This window comes from Oncorhynchus clarkii, chromosome 2, assembly GCF_045791955.1.
Source record: "Oncorhynchus clarkii lewisi isolate Uvic-CL-2024 chromosome 2, UVic_Ocla_1.0, whole genome shotgun sequence".
Lineage (NCBI taxonomy): Eukaryota > Metazoa > Chordata > Actinopteri > Salmoniformes > Salmonidae > Oncorhynchus > Oncorhynchus clarkii.
Window position 1 is genome coordinate 10,478,978 of NC_092148.1, and position 19,733 is coordinate 10,498,710.

General features: G+C 42.9%; 2 protein-coding genes across 2 annotated transcripts in view; one reads left to right on the plus strand and one right to left on the minus strand.

Annotated features, from left to right (window-relative positions):
- LOC139421213 (uncharacterized) overlaps positions 1-19,733 on the minus strand; it is a 1,124,809-nt gene that overhangs the window by 28,057 nt on the left and 1,077,019 nt on the right. The window lies entirely within an intron of this gene.
- Positions 1,801-4,543, plus strand: LOC139420960 (ictacalcin-like). Its single transcript, XM_071171403.1, has 3 exons — positions 1,801-1,888; positions 3,702-3,844; positions 4,101-4,543. The coding sequence occupies exons 2-3, from the start codon at positions 3,707-3,709 to the stop codon at positions 4,239-4,241; spliced, it is 279 nt and encodes a 92-aa protein (XP_071027504.1). The 5' UTR covers positions 1,801-1,888; positions 3,702-3,706; the 3' UTR covers positions 4,242-4,543.

Sequence of the window (19,733 nt, forward strand, 5' to 3'; positions counted from 1 at the left end):
GAATGTGAAGTCGTCAAGATATAAAACGATAGCCGCCCTGGGGGCAAACACACACACACACACACACACACACACACACACACACACTCACACACACTCACACACACAGATACATTCTATTGCAGTGAGTCACCAACTTTGTTACGCAATGACACAAACTTAACTGAGTTTATTCTACTGACTCCCACTGCCCCCACCCCTCTCCCTCCCTCCCTCCCTCGCTCTCTCTCTGTCTATCTCTCTCTCTGTCTATCTCTCTCTCTCTCTCTCTCTCTCTCTCTCTCTCTCTCTCCCTCTCGCTCTCTCTCTATCACTCTCTCGCTCTCTCTCTCTGTCTCTCTGTTTCTCTCTCTCTCTGTCTGTCTCTCTCTCTCTCTCTCTCTCTCTCTCTCTCTCTCTCTCTCTCTCTGTCTCTCTCTCTCTCTCTCTCTTTCTCTCTCGCTCACTCTCTCTCTCGCTCTCTCTCCTCCCTCTTTCTCTCTAGAGGTAGAGGGCTAATAACATTGTATCCATAGAAATGATTTATTCAACCCCTCCCTCATTTAGCACTATAACAACTAGCATAGAGCTGCCACTTAATCACTGTGACCATAGCAGCTGTACACACACACACACACACACACACACACACACACACACACCACACACACACACCATCATGGCATCATATATCGCTCTCTCCCAATCAAATATTTAAAAAGCTAATACAAACACACAACCATACTCCCTTTACACGGACACAGTTTATCATTGTCAGGACACACACACACACACACACACACACACACACACACACACACACACACACACACACACACACACACACACACACAAGACTGATTGTAGAACTAGAGTGGTACTAAATGACCAGCACTATCTTGCCTTGTTGCCTCTCTACTGTAAAGTATTTTGTGTGGTGTGTTTCCCATGAGATAAAGGATAAATAAGCAGTGCTTGACTTGGGCAGGAGCTCACCGAAACTCACAGGGTGTTGTGTGTGTGATGCCTCTGCTCATAGGGTGTTGTGTGTGATGCCTCTGTTCACAGGGTGTTGTGTGTGTGATGCCTCTGCTCACAGGATGTTGTGTGTGATGCCTCTGTTCAAAGGGTTGTGTGTGTGATGCCTCACCCGTTGTGTTGTGTGTGTCTGTCTGTGTTTGTATGGATGTGTAGTTTCACAGGGCATGTCACCTGTAGTTTCTAGATGACCACGCTAAACAGAACAAAAGTTTAAGAGTGTATATAGAAAAGCACTTTAACTATTTGTTAGTCTGGTCATCCTCAGATTTGATGTGGTTTACATATATATTCAATCAAACCCCCCTAAAAAGTCTGATTTTATACTTAGTAATGTTCACAATTTCCCTGCGGGTTCTATGGAGCAAGTCAGCCAATAAGGTAGCCCTACAGGTTAGTTTGGCCAGTTTGGAGAACGCTGCCGTTTTACCACATTCTTCTTAACTGAAAAGTTGTTAAATGAATAACTCCAGTCAGAATAAGAGGTATTTATGCTCATTCAAAGACATTAGACATATGCAGGGATTTCTCCTCTCTGTATGTTTTCTGTTGTTGTTTTTTTATAGGGGAAGTCCAGGAAGAACCAGAGCAAAATGGTGGATTGGTTACAATGGTGATACATTCATGTGAAGTAATTATTAACTTTAGATAATATATATGCCTATTATAATTCGTTCAGTAACTAGTTCACATGAAGAAGAGAACAGAACATTGCAGTTTCCATTTCCATCAGATAAAGAGGAACAAGGAGAGGAAAGGGGAGGGGAGAGTGGGGTGTGGTAATCAATGTTTAAAACCAACAGCCCATCCCTCTCTTCCTCACTCCCTCTCTCTCTCTTTCTCTGACTGTCCAACTCCTCGCACAACTTCGGTGAGTGAAAACTAAACCTAGTAAAACATGTACCTGAGTGCCTCGCTGATAAAACCTTCAGTTTGTTTTAGCTGTGTTTATCTATGAGGTGTTAGATGTGCCAAATTATACTTTCTCATTGGGTGGTTTACAACATTTATTTGTAATTGTGTGTAGTTTAATGTTTTATAGTGATTAATACTTGACTGCAAAAGTATGAATGACTTCAGGGTGTGCTTTGCAACAGTTGGTAAGTGCCTGTCCACACTGTTTATGATCTTGAGCCAAGCTCTGCGGAGGGCGTAACTTTGTCTGCCTTTCCATTCAAACATGTGTGGGTGCTACTCAGAGCACTACGCAGTTTAGATGAAAGAATCTCTCTTCTCTTCCTCCTCCTCCCCTCTCTCTCTTCCTCCCTCAATCCTTCCATAGTGCAGAACACTACCTCTTTCTATCCTCCACACCCCCCTCTCTCTCTTTCGCTCTCTCTGTCCTTACCATAAACTCTCTCTCCCCTCGTTCTGACCATTCTGTGAGTAGAGTGTGTTTCTAGTTATCAGATGGGCAGTCAGAGGGGGGATAAGAACGTGTGTCTGGTTGAATGTCCTGGGGCAGCTGACAGTGACTCAGAGAGAGATCAGTGGAGTCCACCACAGTGATTGGGATTGTTCCTTACAACTATAATGTTGTGCTTACCATGTTCGTACTGTATGGTTGCTTCAACGTCCTTATTTGACCGCACTTACTGCAAGTCACACTTGAGAGGAGGGTCAGCTAAATGAGGGATTCACATTACAGAAGCTTCCTTAAACTCAGAAGCTTCACACCACCTTGACTACGAGCAGGTAGAGAAAGAGAGAAGAGAGAGAGCCACCTCCCTACATAGTGGCGAGATGTGTGAAGGGACAGAGTGAAGAGACACACCTTAAGCAAACTAGATAGATAGAGGGTGGAGACAGGTGAGGGGTGGGGGAGGTGCTGGGATTTCTATGTTATCGTTTGCCTGAAATGACCAACGCGCCTTTCAGCCGATCCACCAATTTCCTACAATCTGTATTTTTGTCTGTCTGTCCCTCTCGCGCTATCTTTCTCTCTCTATATATATATATACTTCTCTCTTTCTCTCCTTAAAATCTCCCAGAGTTAATGAGAGAGACATGCTAGGGCATTGGCTACAGCCATGTCTGTTTGTGTTTAAACAACTCAGCCCCCTCTCCTCTTCCTTTCTCCCCTCCATATCCGCTTCTCTCTTCCTTCTCTCGCCGCCTCTCTCCCTATGTCTCCATCTCTTACCTCTCTCCCTCTCTAATTGCCTCTGTTGCGTTGCTCTCCATCTCTTCTCCCCCTCTCTTTCTCTTCCTTTGTGGTAGAGATGTAGAACCTGTTAGCAGAAGTGGGGCGTGGTGTGTGTGTAGTTAAGTCTTTGCTTCGTGTGCAACAACCGTTAATATTCTTTAAACCCTCTATTCAACCTGAACCTTATGTTTAAACATGATTAAACCAGTGCCAACATGACTTTATTTCCCAGACATTTATGAAATGGGAACCCGGATGTAAGATAACATAGATTTGAATTGGATTTTTCAGTCAACAATGAGACATTTATCCCTTTAACTTAGTTTCTGTGATTTCAAATTTCAAAAAGTCAAATGATGTCGATAATATCAGATGTATTATACTGTGAATACAGAGTAAGCAAACATTCCTCTCTCTGTGCGTGGACATCATGTCCACCAGCATCCTGTTATCATAATAAAACGTTGATCTCTCTCTCTCTCTCTCTCTCTCCCTCTCTCTCTCTCTCTCTCTCTCTCTCTCTCTCTCTCTCTCGTAGTCACCATGTCACAGGTCCAGCAGAGTATGGCATTGCTCATCTCAGCCTTCCACAAGTACTCTGGCAAGGAGGGCGACAAGACGACCCTGAGCAAGGGAGAACTCAAAGATCTGCTCAACGCTGAGCTTGGAGAGATCATGGGGGTGAGTGGATCCTAGGAACAGTTCAGTTCAATCATGCTTTATTAGCAGCACAACCAAATACAATACTGCTAAAGACAGACACTATTGAAATACTGAATTGCTTGGAACATCACAAACACATGACCCGCCTCATCCAATAGAATAACTTAATCTCTCACACCTTTATAAACACATAACAACTGTGTGGATTCTAGTTTGAACTTCTGAAATCAAAGTCTCACCCATTACCTCTCTCTCTCTCTGATCATTATAACAGAAAAACACTGACCAGGCAAAGGTTGACAAGATCTTCAAAGATCTGGACGCTAACGCAGATGGCAGTGTGGACTTCCAGGAGTACGTCACACTGGTGGCCTGCCTCACCATGGTGTGCAACGAGTTCTTCACCAAGAAGTGAAACAGCTCCCCCTGCCCACTCTCCACAGAACAGCAGCTCTTGCTCCATGAGTGAATTCATGATAAGATTAGCAAGATCCTCCATGCAGGTTCAAAGGGACAGAGATGCAGGTTTACACACATACACAGAAAAAGGGTTGGGTTGATTATACACACCACACATAGACAGACAGGTGAAGGACACAGACACAGACATGTACACACACAGACATATAGGCTACTATCTCATGAGATGGAGAGGAAGCTCTTTGGTTTGTTTAAAGTGAAAAACAAAATAAACTATTTTAATATGTTTGGAAGAAAGCTGACTTATCATTTGTTTAGGTGTGTGTGTGTTTGTGCATGTGTGATTGGCTGTGTATGTCCTAAATAGGATATAGCAAGCAACATGAATCAAACATGAACCTTTTTTTTCAGACACCTGGTGAAATAATAAAATTGTTGATTATGTCAACGTAACCCAAAACATTAAATTAAATTAGGGGTTTAAGGCATACCCTATATTTGACTACTTAATTACGTCACAATATTGTTATCTACTCCAGAGCCAGTAAGAATACAGGAAGTCAACTGTTACTGTGAAGGTTAAATAGATGAAGTCTCCAACCCAGCAACATGAAACAACAAAGATAATATCCAAATAATGATACTGTATCGCAGGTCTCCATAGAGAACATATTGGACAATACTGAAGATGAAAATTAAGATTAGCCGTAGTCCAGCAATCGCCTAGTCTTAGATTAAATCTAAGACAAGGCTGCGTAAGGAAGTTTGTACATGTCTATCACCAGACGATCATCGCCGCGGGTCAGAGCAGGAAGGAAGGGGAAAGCAACAGCGGCTACATAAAAACAAAGTAGAGTAAAGTAGCACGCAGTAGAAGGAAAGGTTGTTCAGGTGTCAGGAACAGGTGTCCTTAGAGTGTGTGGCTGTATGTTTCAAGCGTCTCAGAGTAGGAGTGCTGATTTAGGATCAGTTTGGCCTTTTTAGATCAATATGAATGATACTACATGGACAGAGGTGGACCTGATCCTAGATCAGCACTCCTCCTCAGAGGCACGATACATACAGACCCTGGTCACGCAGCCACTCGGTTGAATCTAACACATCTCTATGATGCATTAGTCTTGATCAGGGTTGGGGCCAATTCCCCTGACTTTCTAGTCTGAACTGAACTACTATGGAGAACGTCCATGTCAAATTCAACTGATGAGAATTGAAATTGACTGACACAACTCTGGTGTCAATAAAAATAACATTTAGGCCTACAGTAATCCAGGGTACTTGATATGTGAGTGTGAGACTAGAAGGTGGATGTTGTTGTGCTCCAGCTCAGTGCAGGGAGCCGGAGCAGAGGAGACCGACAGGGCCGAGTGAGGCCAGGAAAGAGTGAGGCTGTTCTGAGCTGAGCTCTTGGCTGTTCTCTCATCCATCAAGGTTTCGGCCAGAACATCTGAGCAGAACCACCAGTGGGATCTCATTACTGTTTGTGTGTGTGTGTGTGTGTGTGTGTGTGTGTGTGTGTGTGTGTGTGTGTGTGTGTGTGTGTGTGTGTGTGTGTGTGTGTGTGTGTGTGTGTGTGTGTGTGTGTGTGTGTGTGTGTGTTCATTATACAGAGTAGGTTGATTGAGAACACATTGTATTTTATATATCACTGATTCCTACTAGGCCTTCACCAGTTCTTGTGATTATTGAACAGACAGGGGGCATTCAGGGACATTCAAATCAAATGTATTTATATAGACCTTCTTCCATCGGCTGATATATCAAAGTGCTGTACAGAAACCCAGCCTAAAACCCCAAACAGCAAGCAATGCAGGTGTAGAAGGAACATTCACCATCAGACCATAGGAGCTTGTGTTGGGATTCAATACTCTTCACAATCAACAACATACACAGATAGATTGGCTAAACACAGATAGATTGGGTAACTCAACAACATACACAGATAGATTGGCTAAACACAGATAGATTGGGTAACTCAACAACATACACAGATAGATTGGCTAAACACAGATAGATTGGGTAACTCACCTGGACAGTAGACTCCGCCCTGCATAAACTGGAAATAATCTATTACCCAATCAGACACCTGGCGGCTGGATGGAATAAGGAAGTAATCTGCATAGACTAATACTAATCCACAGACAAAGGCTGTTTTAATCAGAGATCGGCAGGCTGGGCGCGACTGGCTGGGTCTGTGGGATTGATCCACCAAAGACAGTCTATTGGAGGATACCCAAAATGTATTTCTCCAATAGGAATCCCAGATCACGCTTGTTACAGCACGCACATGGATCTAATCTTCCTCTCTCCCATTGACCTCAATACAACCACATGGTGATCTGTTCAACTACCCCTGTTCTGTAGTTGTTCATGGAAGTAACTGTTGGTTGTGCCTCTAAGTTTAAATCCTCTATGACTCTCTACCTACTACAGGTAGTGACTGGCTTTTGCACAGAAGGCTGTAGTGAATTGAGGTGGATGGCGCCTTTGATGTGGTTTAGATAATATATAGTCTGCTATTGGCTGTCTGGTGACAATGAGGCTATTTTTGGTAAGTTATGTTTGGCAGTGTGAAGAAAATCATCTCTCTGTTTGAGACTCGACGGCAGCCTCACCCCCTCTCTCTACCTCCTTCCCTCCATCCATCTCTCCATCCAATCTCTAACTCCTTCCATTCCTCCATCTCTCCCTCCATCTCTACCTCCTTCCCTCCATCCATCTCTCCATCCAATCTCTAACTCCTTCCCTTCCTCCATCTTTTTTCATCCCTTCCCCAATCCCTCCCTTCCTCCCTATCCCCTCTCTGTCCCCCTTAAAGAGACACTCATCTCCTTACGCCTCCCTCTCCGTCTACCCTTCCACCCTCTCCCCCCAGGTGTAGTTTTTCACAGTGAGAGAGAGAGCGAGAGAGAGAGAGAGAGAGAGAGAGAGAGAGGAAGCTGACAGAGTCTCAGTCCCTGCACACAAATATTCCTTGGCCTGTTTACCAACAAAAGGCATGCACTATGGCTACCGTGACTCATTCATGACTCATACCACATGGATGTGGCCGGACATACAGTGGGGCAAAAAAGTATTAAGTCAGCCACCAATTGTGCAAGTTTTCCCACTTAAAAAGAGGAGAGAGGCCTGTAATTTTCATCATAAGTACACTTCAACTATGGCAGACAAAATGAGAAAAAGAAAACCAGAAAATCACAATGTAGGATTTTTAATTAATTTCTTTGCAAATTATGGTGGAAAATAAGTATTTGGTCATTAACAAAAGTTTATCTCAGTACTTTGTTATATACCCTTTGTTGGCAATGACAGAGGTCAAACGTTTTCTGTAAGTCTTCACAAGTTTTTCACACACTATTGCTGGTATTTTGGCCCATTCCGCCATGCAGGTCTCCTCTAGAGCAGTGATGTTTTGGGGCTGTTGCTGGGCAACACGGACTTTCAACTCCCTCCAAAGATTTTCTATGGGGTTGAGATCTGGAGACTGGCTAGGCCACTCCAGGACCTTGAAATGCTTCTTACGAAGCCACTCCTTCATTGCCCGGGCGGTGTGTTTGGGATCATTGTCATGCTGAAAGACCCAGCCACGTTTCATCTTCAATGCCCTTGCTGAGGGAAGGAGGTTTTCACTCAAAATCTCACAATACATGGCCCCATTCATTCTTTCCTTTACACGGATCAGTCGTCCTGGTCCCTTTGCAGAAAAACAACAACCAAAGCATGATGTTTCCACCCCCATGCTTCACAGTAGGTATGGTGTTCTTTGGATGCAACTCAGCATTCTTTGTCCTCCAAACACGACGAGCTGAGTTTTTATCAAAAAGTTATATTTTGGTTTCATCTGACCATATGGCATTCTCCCAATCTTCTCCTGGGTCATCCAAATGCTCTCTAGCAAACTTCAGATGGGCCTGGACATGTACTGGCTTAAGCAGGGGGATACGTCTGGCACTGCAGGATTTGAGTCCCTGGCAGCGTAGTGTGTTACTGATGGTAGGCTTTGTTACTTTGGTCCCAGCTCTCTGCAGGTCATTCACTAGGTCCCCCCGTGTGGTTCTGGGATTTTTGCTCACCGTTCTTGTCATCATTTTGACCCCACGGGGTGAGATCTTGCGTGGAGCCCCAGATCGAGGGAGATTATCAGTGGTCTTGTATGTCTTCCATTTCCTAATAATTGCTCCCACAGTTGATTTCTTCAAACCAAGCTGTTTACCTATTGCAGATTCAGTCTTCCCAGACTGGTGAAGGTCTACAATTTTGTTTCTGGTATCCTTTGACAGCTCTCATACACACGCGCACACACACACACACACACACACACACACACACACACACACACACGGACCTGAGATTGGCACCAGACTGGTTGTAGAGGAACATTTTCCCACAACACATCCCAAGTGTAGTGGATGTTTAGTAAACCATGTCCATTGACAGCAGTTAACAGTAATGTTACCATGTCGTATTTTTCTACTGACGAAACCAAGACCAGTCTAGGATATCTGACAGTCAGTGTTAGTTGTCTGAGAAGGTTGTACAGGGTAACAGCCTGAACAGAGCAGCAGAACAGACTGGTAGTGTTTACAGCATTCCTGTGGTCAGCTGTGTTCCAGTCGTACTCTTTTAGTTCATTGTAGTTCTATGCTGTAGTGGGTGGCAGTTGGATTATTTGCTTTCTGCTTGTTTCCCTTCTGTACAGTTACCATGGCTACCCTACCTGGGTTCTATCTTTGACAGGAAGGATCTATGTTTTCTGTTTGTAACATGTTGTTTTTGTTTTAATGTCGCTGATAGTTTCTGAGTGCCAGGGAAGCTCAGCTGAAATATGTGTTTTCAATGTGTAAACACCCATAATGTGTTTAACCCATGGATAATTTCTCGACTTCATGGGTGGAACTGTACTACGGTATTCCACTACTGTTACGCTCCTGGCAGCCCAGAAGGGTCCCACCCTGGAATTCAAATCCTTGCTGTTTCATGTTTAAACATCAACCAGTCTCAACCCCAAATCACATGAATGTCCTGAATGCATGTGTGTGTGTGTTTCTGTGTGTCTGCTTGCATGTGTGTGTGTGTGTGTGTGTGTGTGTGTGTGTGTGTGTGTGTGTGTGTGTGTGTGTGTGTGTGTGTGTGTGTGTGTGTGTGTGTGTGTGTGTGTCTGCTTGTCTCTCTTTGGAATGTTTCCTGGGGCTATAATCTTGGAGAGAGTGAGTGAGATAGAGGCCGTGTGTCACGCCCTGACCTTAGAGCTCATTATTTATTCTCTATGTTTGGTTAGGTCAGGGTGTGACTCGGGTGGGAGAATCTATGTTTTCTATTTCTTTGTTGTTTTTGCCTAGTGTGGTTCCCAATCACAGGCAGCTGTCTATCGTTGTCTCTGATTGGGGATCATATGTAAGTTGTGATTTTCCGTTTGGGTTTTGTGGAGTTCTTTTCTGTTTAGCTGTTTTGTTGCCTGACAGAACTGTGCGCTTTCATTTTTCTACTTTGTTATTATGTTGCGGTGTTCAGTTTATTAAAAATCATGAACGCCTACATCGCTGCACCTTGGTCTCCTGATGAGGACCAGTGTTATAGATACAATAATGGCACCAAGAACTTAGTTGATTTTAATGGCTGTAAGGCAATAGCTAATGTGACTGACTTAGGTTTGGAAGTACAGGAGAAGATTCTCAACCTCACAGCACCTATAACTGATGTATAGTGGGCTTGTACCAGCAAAGGACGCATAAGATAGACACTACCAAAAGGGTGGTTAGAAACTAGCGCCCCAGTGTTATTGGTCCAACCAGTTCAAGTTAGTCTTCAGAGGCCAGTTATAGAAGGCTAAAGTAGGCACAGGAGGACTTATGAATGTAGAATGATAGGGGTTCATTGTTGTCGGTTTATTCCTAATAATACAGCTCCAGATTGATCAGTGACCAAGGCCCTGGCCGGTTTAACCACATTGGCTAACGAGTTAGCGGAGAACTCTGGGGTGGATACCTCACTAACTGGGTGTTTCGGCAGTATGTTTGAATTTTTTTTATAATTACCGTGTTATGAGCTGCTTCACCTGTATGAGTGTGTTGGTGTTGTGTGGTTGCTGTGTGATTCCGTGTGTGAAAGGTTTCATTACCAGGACTCTAGAGAGATCGATGACGCAACAAATGAGGTACGGACCGATTCTGAGCTCCGACCGGTGGGATGAGAACTACATGCCTCCAGGCCTAGTAGATGGCTCAGATTCTTTCAACCATGAGGAGCCCATGTTGGATGAGACTATCTTCAATGTTTAGACAGACTGTTTATTTAATAAAGATTGGATATAGTCCTAGAACAGTCGTTGATGAGTATATGATGTAAATACATGTATTGGTTTTGTTTGCTTTCATGTGATATTTATAATTCCAAATGAAGGTTGACGAAAAAGAGTGTAATATTTAGTCAAAGGGTGGATTCATAAGGGAATTTATGTTTAAAGTAATGACTAAAGGATTCCACCCTGAAATCATATTGTATGAAATGTGTTAGTAATCATAATTCCATAAAATGTGTGACTAGAACATTGTGTTGTTGTGTAGTGGTTTGAGAGTTGAGAAATCAAAGGACAACAGGAAAGAGGCCCCTTCCAAGGTCCCTCTTATCTGGGAGGAAAGGAACGGCAAGAAACTGCCAAGGCTGATAGAAAAGTGATAAACCTGTGTCACAAACCGGCTCAAAGCCCGTAACAAAAGGGAGACAACGTGGAGATAAGGAGTAACAAAATATATATTTATTAACCTTTTGTAACTAGGGGGCAGTATTTTCATTTTTGGATAAAAAAACGTTCCCGTTTTAAACAAGATATTTTGTCACAAGATGCTCGACTATGCATATAATTGACAGCTTTGGATAGAAAACACTGACGTTTCCAAAACTGCAAAGATATTGTCGGTTAGTGCAACAGAACTGATGTTACAGGCGAAACCCAGATAAACATCCAACCAGGAAGTGCCCCATATTTTGAAAGCCCTGCATGCCAATGACTCCTTATATGGCTGTGAATGCGCTACGAATGAGCTTACGCTTTCTACGTATTCCCCAAGGTGTCTACAGCATTGTGACGTCTTTTTACGCATTTATGTTGAAGAATAGCCATAAGGGACCATATTGAGCAAGTGGTCACATGATGGCTCCTGCAGAAAAGCTTGCATAAAGTACACAAGTAGCCATTTTTCCAATCGTTTCTTATGAGAAACCAATCGTCCCGGTGGATATTTTATCGAATAGATATCTGAAAAACACCTTGAGGATTGATTCTAAACAGCCTCAGGTTTCTGTCGATAGTGGTGTAGTGACTGCATTTTCCGGTTGATTTCTCAGCCAAATGTGAAGAACAAACGGAGCTATTTCCACTACAAAAATTATATTTTTGGAAAAAAGGAACATTTGCTATCTAACTGGGAGTCTCGTGAGTGAAAACATCGGAAGTTCTTCAAAGGTAAATTATTTAATTTGATTGCTCTTCTTATTTTTGTGAAAATGTTGCCTGCTGGTAGCAGAGTCTAGCATAGCATTATGCCATGATAAACTTACACAAATGCTTGTCTAGCGTTGGCTGTAAAGCCTATTTTGAAAATCTGAGATGACAGTGTGATTAACAAAAGGATAAGCTGTGTCTCAATATATTTCATTTGTGATTTTCATAAATAGGAAAATTCTCTAGGGATATTTATGGCCGCTGCGTTATGCTAATTCGTTTGAGGCTATGATTACGCTCCCGCATGCGGGGTGGGTAGTATCAAGAAAAGGAGTAACAAAATATATATTTATTAAATATGTAACTAAGTATAATATACAATGGTGTGTGTAATCAGTAATCAGTAGTGTAAGTGAGTGTTTTGCATGCATGAAGTGATAATGCAGGGTGTTGAAAGGTGCCAAAGCAAACAACCAAAAAGCCACCAAGAAACACAAAATCTAGAAAGGTGTCTACATGGAAAGAGTCTCTTCCACAAATGTGGAAGAGGTCTACTTATCCTGGGACACCTGGCCCAGGTGTTTCCCATGTAGCTGACAACCCTCCCAACTCCGCCCACCGGCATCCTAATAAGGATGCAAGAACAAAGAGTGAATACGGCAGACAGAGTGGGAGGGTCGTCACATTCCCCCCCATAAAACCGGGGACCAACAAGGGCCCCGGAACAACGACACAGCCTCTGCGTCCCAAATTGACACAGCCTCTGCGTCCCAAATTGACACAGCCTCTGCGTCCCAAATTGACACAGCCTCTGCGTCCCAAATTGACGAGGGTTTACGTGTTCACACCTCCACCTGCCCCAGCCAACCTCCTCCTCCCCAGACCTCAGCAACCTTTGCGCATAGGAAGCAATGTTTAAGAGGAAAGAAGAACACAAGACCAGGAGGGAACAGACAGGAAAGATAAAACATGACAACCCCAAACAATGGTCAGTCACGTAAACATTCAGGAACATGGCACAAAAGACAACAGCTACAAACGCCAACGAAAAGAACATCAGGGTCCTTAATTTTTACAACAACTCTCAACAATTCATAGTCACTTCCCACGATTCATAGTCACTTCCCAACGATTCATAGTCACTTCCCAACGATTCATAGTCACTTCCCAACGATTCATAGTCACTTCCCAACATAACAGAATCTCACTAATTTCAATCATTCAACCTTGTAGTGTTCAGCGATCTTCAACAGCTGTTCTTTAGTACATAATTCTAACAGTTCCTCTGATGGAAAGCGAATGAACTTGTCTACATGAGACACCATAGTCATAAGTAAATAATCTTGCTCAACCCCTCTGCTGAGCACATCAGACTACAACCAGAGAAATGACAATCACACTGAGCACCACAGAAGAGAGATGAGATACGGAGCTTCCCCAAAACCTACAATAACTCAACCCTAGTCTTCGTGCGGATTTGCATTGGGAATTTACGCACTGTAGCCCGCTGGCAAGGAAATAGAACTCCCCAGAATGCTGGCAAAATCCACCAAGCCACAGATGTGCCCACGAGACAACTGCTGTCCACAGACACCACACAAAAATAAACATTTAACCATGCCCAACATGTCCAAAAATTGAAACACGTCGCTAAGCCCATCAGGGGAAAAAGGCTATAGCTCCGGGTAGCAAGTTCCACTACCCTACCCAAATCTCCCACCGAGGTACACAGCCGATTTAGTCACCTCAGACCAATGTCCCAACAGAAAGTAGAACAAGATTTTCCAGGCTGGGCAGGGCCTGGAAACCAACCATAATACTCTCTCCAACGCAGCACACAATCCAAACAACAAAGGCAACCAATACTGGACCTATCTAACTCAAACAAAATATGCAAACCAAACACGTACCTCCACGGTCTCCCAAACCAATAGTTCAAATATCCCGGATGATATACAATGGTGTGTGTAATCAGTAGTGTAAGTGAGTGTTTTGAATGCATGAATGTGATAATGTAGGGTGTTGAAAGGTGTCAAAGCAAACAACCAAAAAGCCACCAAGAAACACAACAAAATCTAGAAAGGTGTCTGCATGGAGAGCCTCTTCCATGAATGTGGAAGAGGTCTATTTATCCTGGGACACACCGGGCCCAGGTGTTTCCCATGTAGCTGACGACCCTCCCAACTCCGCCCACCGGCATCCTAATAAGGAAACAAGAACAAAGAGAGAATACGGCAAACAGAATGGGAGGGTCGTCACAGTGTGTGTGTGTGTGTGTGTGTGTGTGTGTGTGTGTGTGTGTGTGTGTGTGTGTGTGTGTGTGTGTGTGTGTGTGTGTGTGTGTGTGTGTGTGTGTGTGTGTGTGTGTGTGTGTGTGTGTGTGTGTGTGTGTGTGCGCGTAGAGGGGGTTATAAAGACTGTTCAAGTTTTGGTTGACTTCAGAACATTCTCTGAATAAAGCTTACAAACCTTTGTCTAATTATTATTAAACTCAGGGTCTTACAAACCTCAGGGATTGGTCAAAGCTTAAAAAATTGTTTAGTTATCATCATTGTGATTGAACGTTCTCATGACAACGGGTCAATTAGGATGGCAGTAGCATTGTTGATGAAATGCAGTCATCACAGCAGAACTAGGAAGCAGTCTTGGGAAAAGAAGGTGGCAAAGTAGGGAGTTGCAAACATAGGATCTATGCTCCAGTATTGTCTTATGGAGTTTTTCTTTGCTTTCCCCATGAGAAGGACTGTCACCAGGATAGAATACATTTCACAAATTGTGGTTGCCCCCCCCACTCCTGGCTTTCTCTTCTCCTGTAGCAACAAAGCATAGTGATTGGTCTCTACTGTGTCTCTGTTAAGAGAATTATGTTCTCAATGTTCATAAACTGAACTTCAATTAAACTACTCGGTCTGTTACCAAGAATTTGTAAGGTTCTTGTTGAAATGAAACAGACAGAGGCCAGTCTACAATAGTCAGCAACGTTTATTCACGAGAGCTCTGCCCATCCTTACATGTACATTTGTTTATATACCTCTCATTTTGTCATAACTGTCCCTCCTCTTATAAGACAATGACAATATAGTTTACAAGTCTTCATACATTGCTTATCACATCCTGCAACAGGTGGCACAATCTCCTGCAAGCCCAACAGTTTCTCCCCTCTTTGTGTGGGGAGACTTCCTTCCCTGTTATCAGTTTCACAGAGGTCACAAGTTGTCTGCCACAGTTCATCTTCTCTTATGGACAAACATTCTTCATCATTATACAGAGACAGGGTAGAATTCTGTTAGTTATAGTTCTACGTTAAATGTATACATCATTTAGTCATCATTTAGTCATTATTCAAATTCATAACAGTCTCCCACCAGCTCCTCTGTCAGAAACAACTTGAAGAACTGTTGAAGCAAACAGCAGGGACAGGAGGGGTGAAATGACTGGCAGCCTTCCAGCTACCACAGAACTCCTGTACTTCGTCCACTGTCAGTCTGCCTCCATCACCACCAGCATCTTCAAAGGGAACTGGAACTTTGTCAGTGGACAAGTAGTCCTCAGATTTAGGGTTCTCAATGGCTGGGGGGCAGCTCCTCACTGTCACTGTCAGAATCTGATCCCTGACTTTCATACTCAGACTCATTGTCAGAATTGTAAAAAATATCCAGAATTTCTGCATTTGTGAGTTGTCTCCTATAGAAAGACATTGCTAATGCTACAGCTTATCTCACTAACTACATACATAAACAACACTGAGCGGTTCAGAGAGGGAGTGAGAGGTTATGTGATTGACTGCCGGCACATGCCATTTGTATCAATAAATCACTATCAGAAAATGTTTTGTGTGGTAATTATTGATATATATTTACTGTTTTATTCACGTTTTCAAGTAACGGTGATAAACCATGCATTCCGATTCTTGCAGAGATTATAATGGGCACATATTATGTGTGTAAAATGATGACCTAAGCTAATTCCAGCTATGTGTGTGGAGCCATGTTTGTTGACATACAATGCATTCTGGGTTTCACGTAATCGTCTGTCGGACCAAATAAGCTATAACAAAATGAGGTGAGTAAGGGTTCACTAATTTCAGGAAGTTCATACTATACACAGACCAAACTCATCTTGTCTTCTCTTATTATCTTTGGTTTCTGTGAGGAAAAAAAGCCTCCTCGGGTTGCTTTCGATTTCTAGAAAGTGTTTAACGCAATTATTTAGATCAATGGTGAGCTCACCCGTGATGTGATTAATTATAAATAGTAATTGCTATTAGCTAATTCATATTGTAGTTTATGTCAGCCGAGAGATGTAAAAATATGACCTTGTGTTGTTGAGTCAATCTTTCCTCAGTTAGCGCTAAGACAAATGTAGCCTACATTTTTCCGGGTTGGATGATTGTGTTATGTTATAGATACTTCTGTGAATATCTGAACATTGTATCCAAAAATAAACTGCTCACATTCTGGACATAACTTTGTAAGGACTGTGTTTGTGTAAATAGTTTCTGAAAAAAGTGTGGCCAGCTCAAATGCTGATTGCTGCGTCATTCGAAACTGTCCATTCTAAATGAGCATTCTAATCACCCAGGTGTGATCGTAGGCTTCAGGGACCACTGTAGAATGATCACACCCGTGTGATGGTACATGTGAAAGGGCTGGAGCTGAGATGGGTTCCAGGAAGTGGTGATAGTTGTGAATCAAATCAAACTTTATTTGTCACATGCGCCAAATACAACAAGTGTAGACTTTACCGTAAAATGCTTACTTACAAGCCCTTAATCTACCCATCGTGTCCGATTTCAAAAAGGCTTTACAGCGAAAGCACAACATATGATTATGTTAGGTCAGAGCCAAATCACAAAAACACACAGAGCCATTTTTCCAGCCAAAGAGAGGAGTCACAAAAAGCAGAAATATAGATCAAATTCATCACTAACCTTGGATGATCTTCCTCAGATGACACTCATAGGACATCATGTTCGATAAAGTGCATATTTATATCCCAAAATCTCAGTTTACATTGGTGCTTTACGTTCAGTAAACATCCGGTGATGTTGCAGAGAGCCACATCAATTTACAGAAATACTCAAAATAAACATTGATAAAAGATACAAGTGTTATTCAGAGAATTAAATATAGACTTCTCCCTAACCTCTTGCGACGAGCAATTCCGTAGCCTCAAACGCATTAGCATAATGCAGCGGACATAAATACCCCTAGAAACTTTTCCTATTCATGAAAATCGCAAATGAAATGAAATAAATATATTCAAACACAAGCTTAGCCTTTCGTTAACAACACTGTCATCTCAGATTTTCAAAATATGCGTTACAGCCAACGCTAGACAAGCATTTGTGTAAGTTTGTCATGGCATAATGCTATGCTAGGCTCTGCTGGCAGCAGGCAACATTTTCACGAAAATAACAAAAGCAACCGAATTAAATAATTTACCTTTGAAGAACTTCAGATGCTTTCACTCAGGAGACTCTTATATAGCAAATGTTCCTTTTTTCCAAAAATATTATTTTTGTAGGCGAAATAGCTCCCGTTTCTTCATCATCGAGGCAATTGGTTTCTCATAAGAAGCGATTGGAAAAATGGCTACCTCAGTATTTTACGCAAGATTTTCTGCGGGAGACACCATGTGACCACATGCTATATATGGTCCCTTACGGCCATTCTTCAATGGAAATGCCTAAAAAGACGTCACAATGCTGTAGACACCTTGGGGGATACGTGGAAAACGTAAGCTCATTCGTAGCTCATTCACAGCCATATAAGGAGTCATTGACATGAGGCGGTTTCAAAAAATGCGGCACTTCCTGGTTGGATTTTTATCTGGGTTTCGCCTGTAACATCAGTTCTGTGGCACTCACAGACAATATCTTTGCAGTTCTGGAAACGTCAGAGTGTTTTCTTTCCAAAGCTGTCAATTATATGCATAGTCGAGCATATTTTCGTGACAAAATATCTTGTTTAAAACGGGAATGTTTTTCATCCAAAAAAATTTAATAGCGCCACCTAGTCGCAAGAAGTTAATACAACCACTGTGTCAGATTTCAAAAAAACTTTACAGAAAAAGCAAACCATGCAATAATCTGACTACGGCGCTCAGACGACAAAACAAGCCAAAGACATATCCGCCATGTTGGAGTCAACAGAAGTCAGAAATAGCATTATAAATATTCACTTACCTTTGATGATCTTCATCAGAATGCACTCCCAGGAATCCCAGTTCCACAATAAATGTTTGATTTGTTCGATAAAGTTCATAATTTATGTCCAAATTCCTCCTTGTTTTTAGCGCATTCAGCCCAGTAATCCAACTTCATGACGCGCGATCACTAGGTGCAGACAAAAAAGTCCAAAAGTTATGTTACAGTCCGTAGAAACATGTCAAACGATGTATAGAATCAATCTTTAGGATGTTTTTAACATAAATCTTCAATAATGTTCCAACCGGAGAATTCCTTTGTTTTCAGAAATGCAATGGAACGCTAGCTAACTCTCACGTGAATGAGCGTCACGAGCTTGTGGCACTCTGCCAGACCACTGACTCAAAGAGCCCTTATAAGCCCCTCCTTTACAGTAGAAGCATCAAACAAGGTTCTAAAGACTGTTGACATCTAGTGGAAGCCTTATGAAGTGCAATTTTACCCCATAGACACTGTGTTTTATCAGATTTCCCACTTACTGGTTGGATTTTTCTCAGGTTTTAACCTGCCATATGAGTTCTGTTATACTCACAGACATCATTCAAACAGTTTTAGAAACTTCAGAGTGTTTTCTATCCAAATCTACTAATACTATGCACATATTACCAACTGGGACTGAGTAGCCGAAAATGCTGCCCCCTATCCCAAACAGGTTAACCAGCAGTGCAGTTCAAGAAGAATAAATAATTTACCAAGTAGACAAAAAAAAAAGTAATAATAAAAAGTAACACAATAAGAATAACATAACAAGGCTATATACAGGGGGCACCGGTACCAAGTCAGTGTGCGGGGGTACAGGCTAATTGAGGTCATCTGTGCATGTAGGTGGGGGCGAAGTTACTAGGCATAGGTAACAAACAAACAGAGAGTAGCAGCAGTGTACAAAAGGGAGGGGGGGTCAATGTAAATTGTCCGAATTGTTCAGCAGTCTTATGGCTTGGGGGTAGAAGCTGTTGAGGAGCCTTTTGGTCCTAGACTTGGCGCTCCGGTACCGCTTGCCGTGCGGTAGCAGAGAAAACAGTCTATAACTAAGGTGACTGGAGTCTCTGACAATGTTATGGGCTTTCCTCTGACACCGCCTATTATATAGGTCCTGGATGGCAGGAAGCTCGGCCCCAGTGATATGCTGGGCCATTCGCACTACCCTCTGTAGCGTCTTATGGTCAGATGCCGAGCAGTTGCCATACCAGGCGGTGATGCAACCCGTCAGGATGCTCTTGATGGTGCAGCACTAGAAACTTTTGAGGATCTGGGGACCCATGCCAAATCTTTTCAGTCTCAGTCTTCTTGATATGTTTGGACCATGATAGTTCGTTGGTTATGTGGACACCAATGAATTTATAACCCGCTCCACTACAGCCACGTCGATGTTAATAGGGGCCTGTTCGGCCCGCCTTTTCCTGTAGTCCACGATCAGCTCCTTTGTCTTGCTCACCTTGAGGGAGAGGTTGTTGTCCTGGCACCACACTGCCAGTTCTCTGACCTCCTCCCTATAGACCATCTCATCGTTGTTGGGGATCAGGCCTACCACTGTTGTGTCGTCAGCAAACTTAATGATGGTGTTGGAGTCGTAATTGGCCATGCAGTTGTGGGTGAACAGGGAATAAAGGAGGGGACTAAGTACACACCCCTGAGGGGCCCCAGTGTTAAGGATCAGCGTAGCAGACGTGTTGTTGCCTAATCTTACCACCTGGGGGCGGCCAGTCAGGAAGTCCAGGATCCAGTTGCAGAGGGAGGTGGTTAGTCCCAGAGTCCTTACCTTAGTGATGAGCTTCGTGGGCACTATAGTGTTGAACGCTGAGCTGTAGTCAATGAACAGCATTCTCACATAGGTGTTC

Coding starts and splice junctions, on each gene's coding strand:
- LOC139420960 (XM_071171403.1), top strand. CDS start 3,707: ATGTCACAGGTCCAGCAGAGTATGGCATTGCTCATCTCAGCCTTCCAC. Junction 3,845..4,100: donor AGCTTGGAGAGATCATGGGG/GTGAGTGGATCC, acceptor TCATTATAACAG/AAAAACACTGACCAGGCAAA.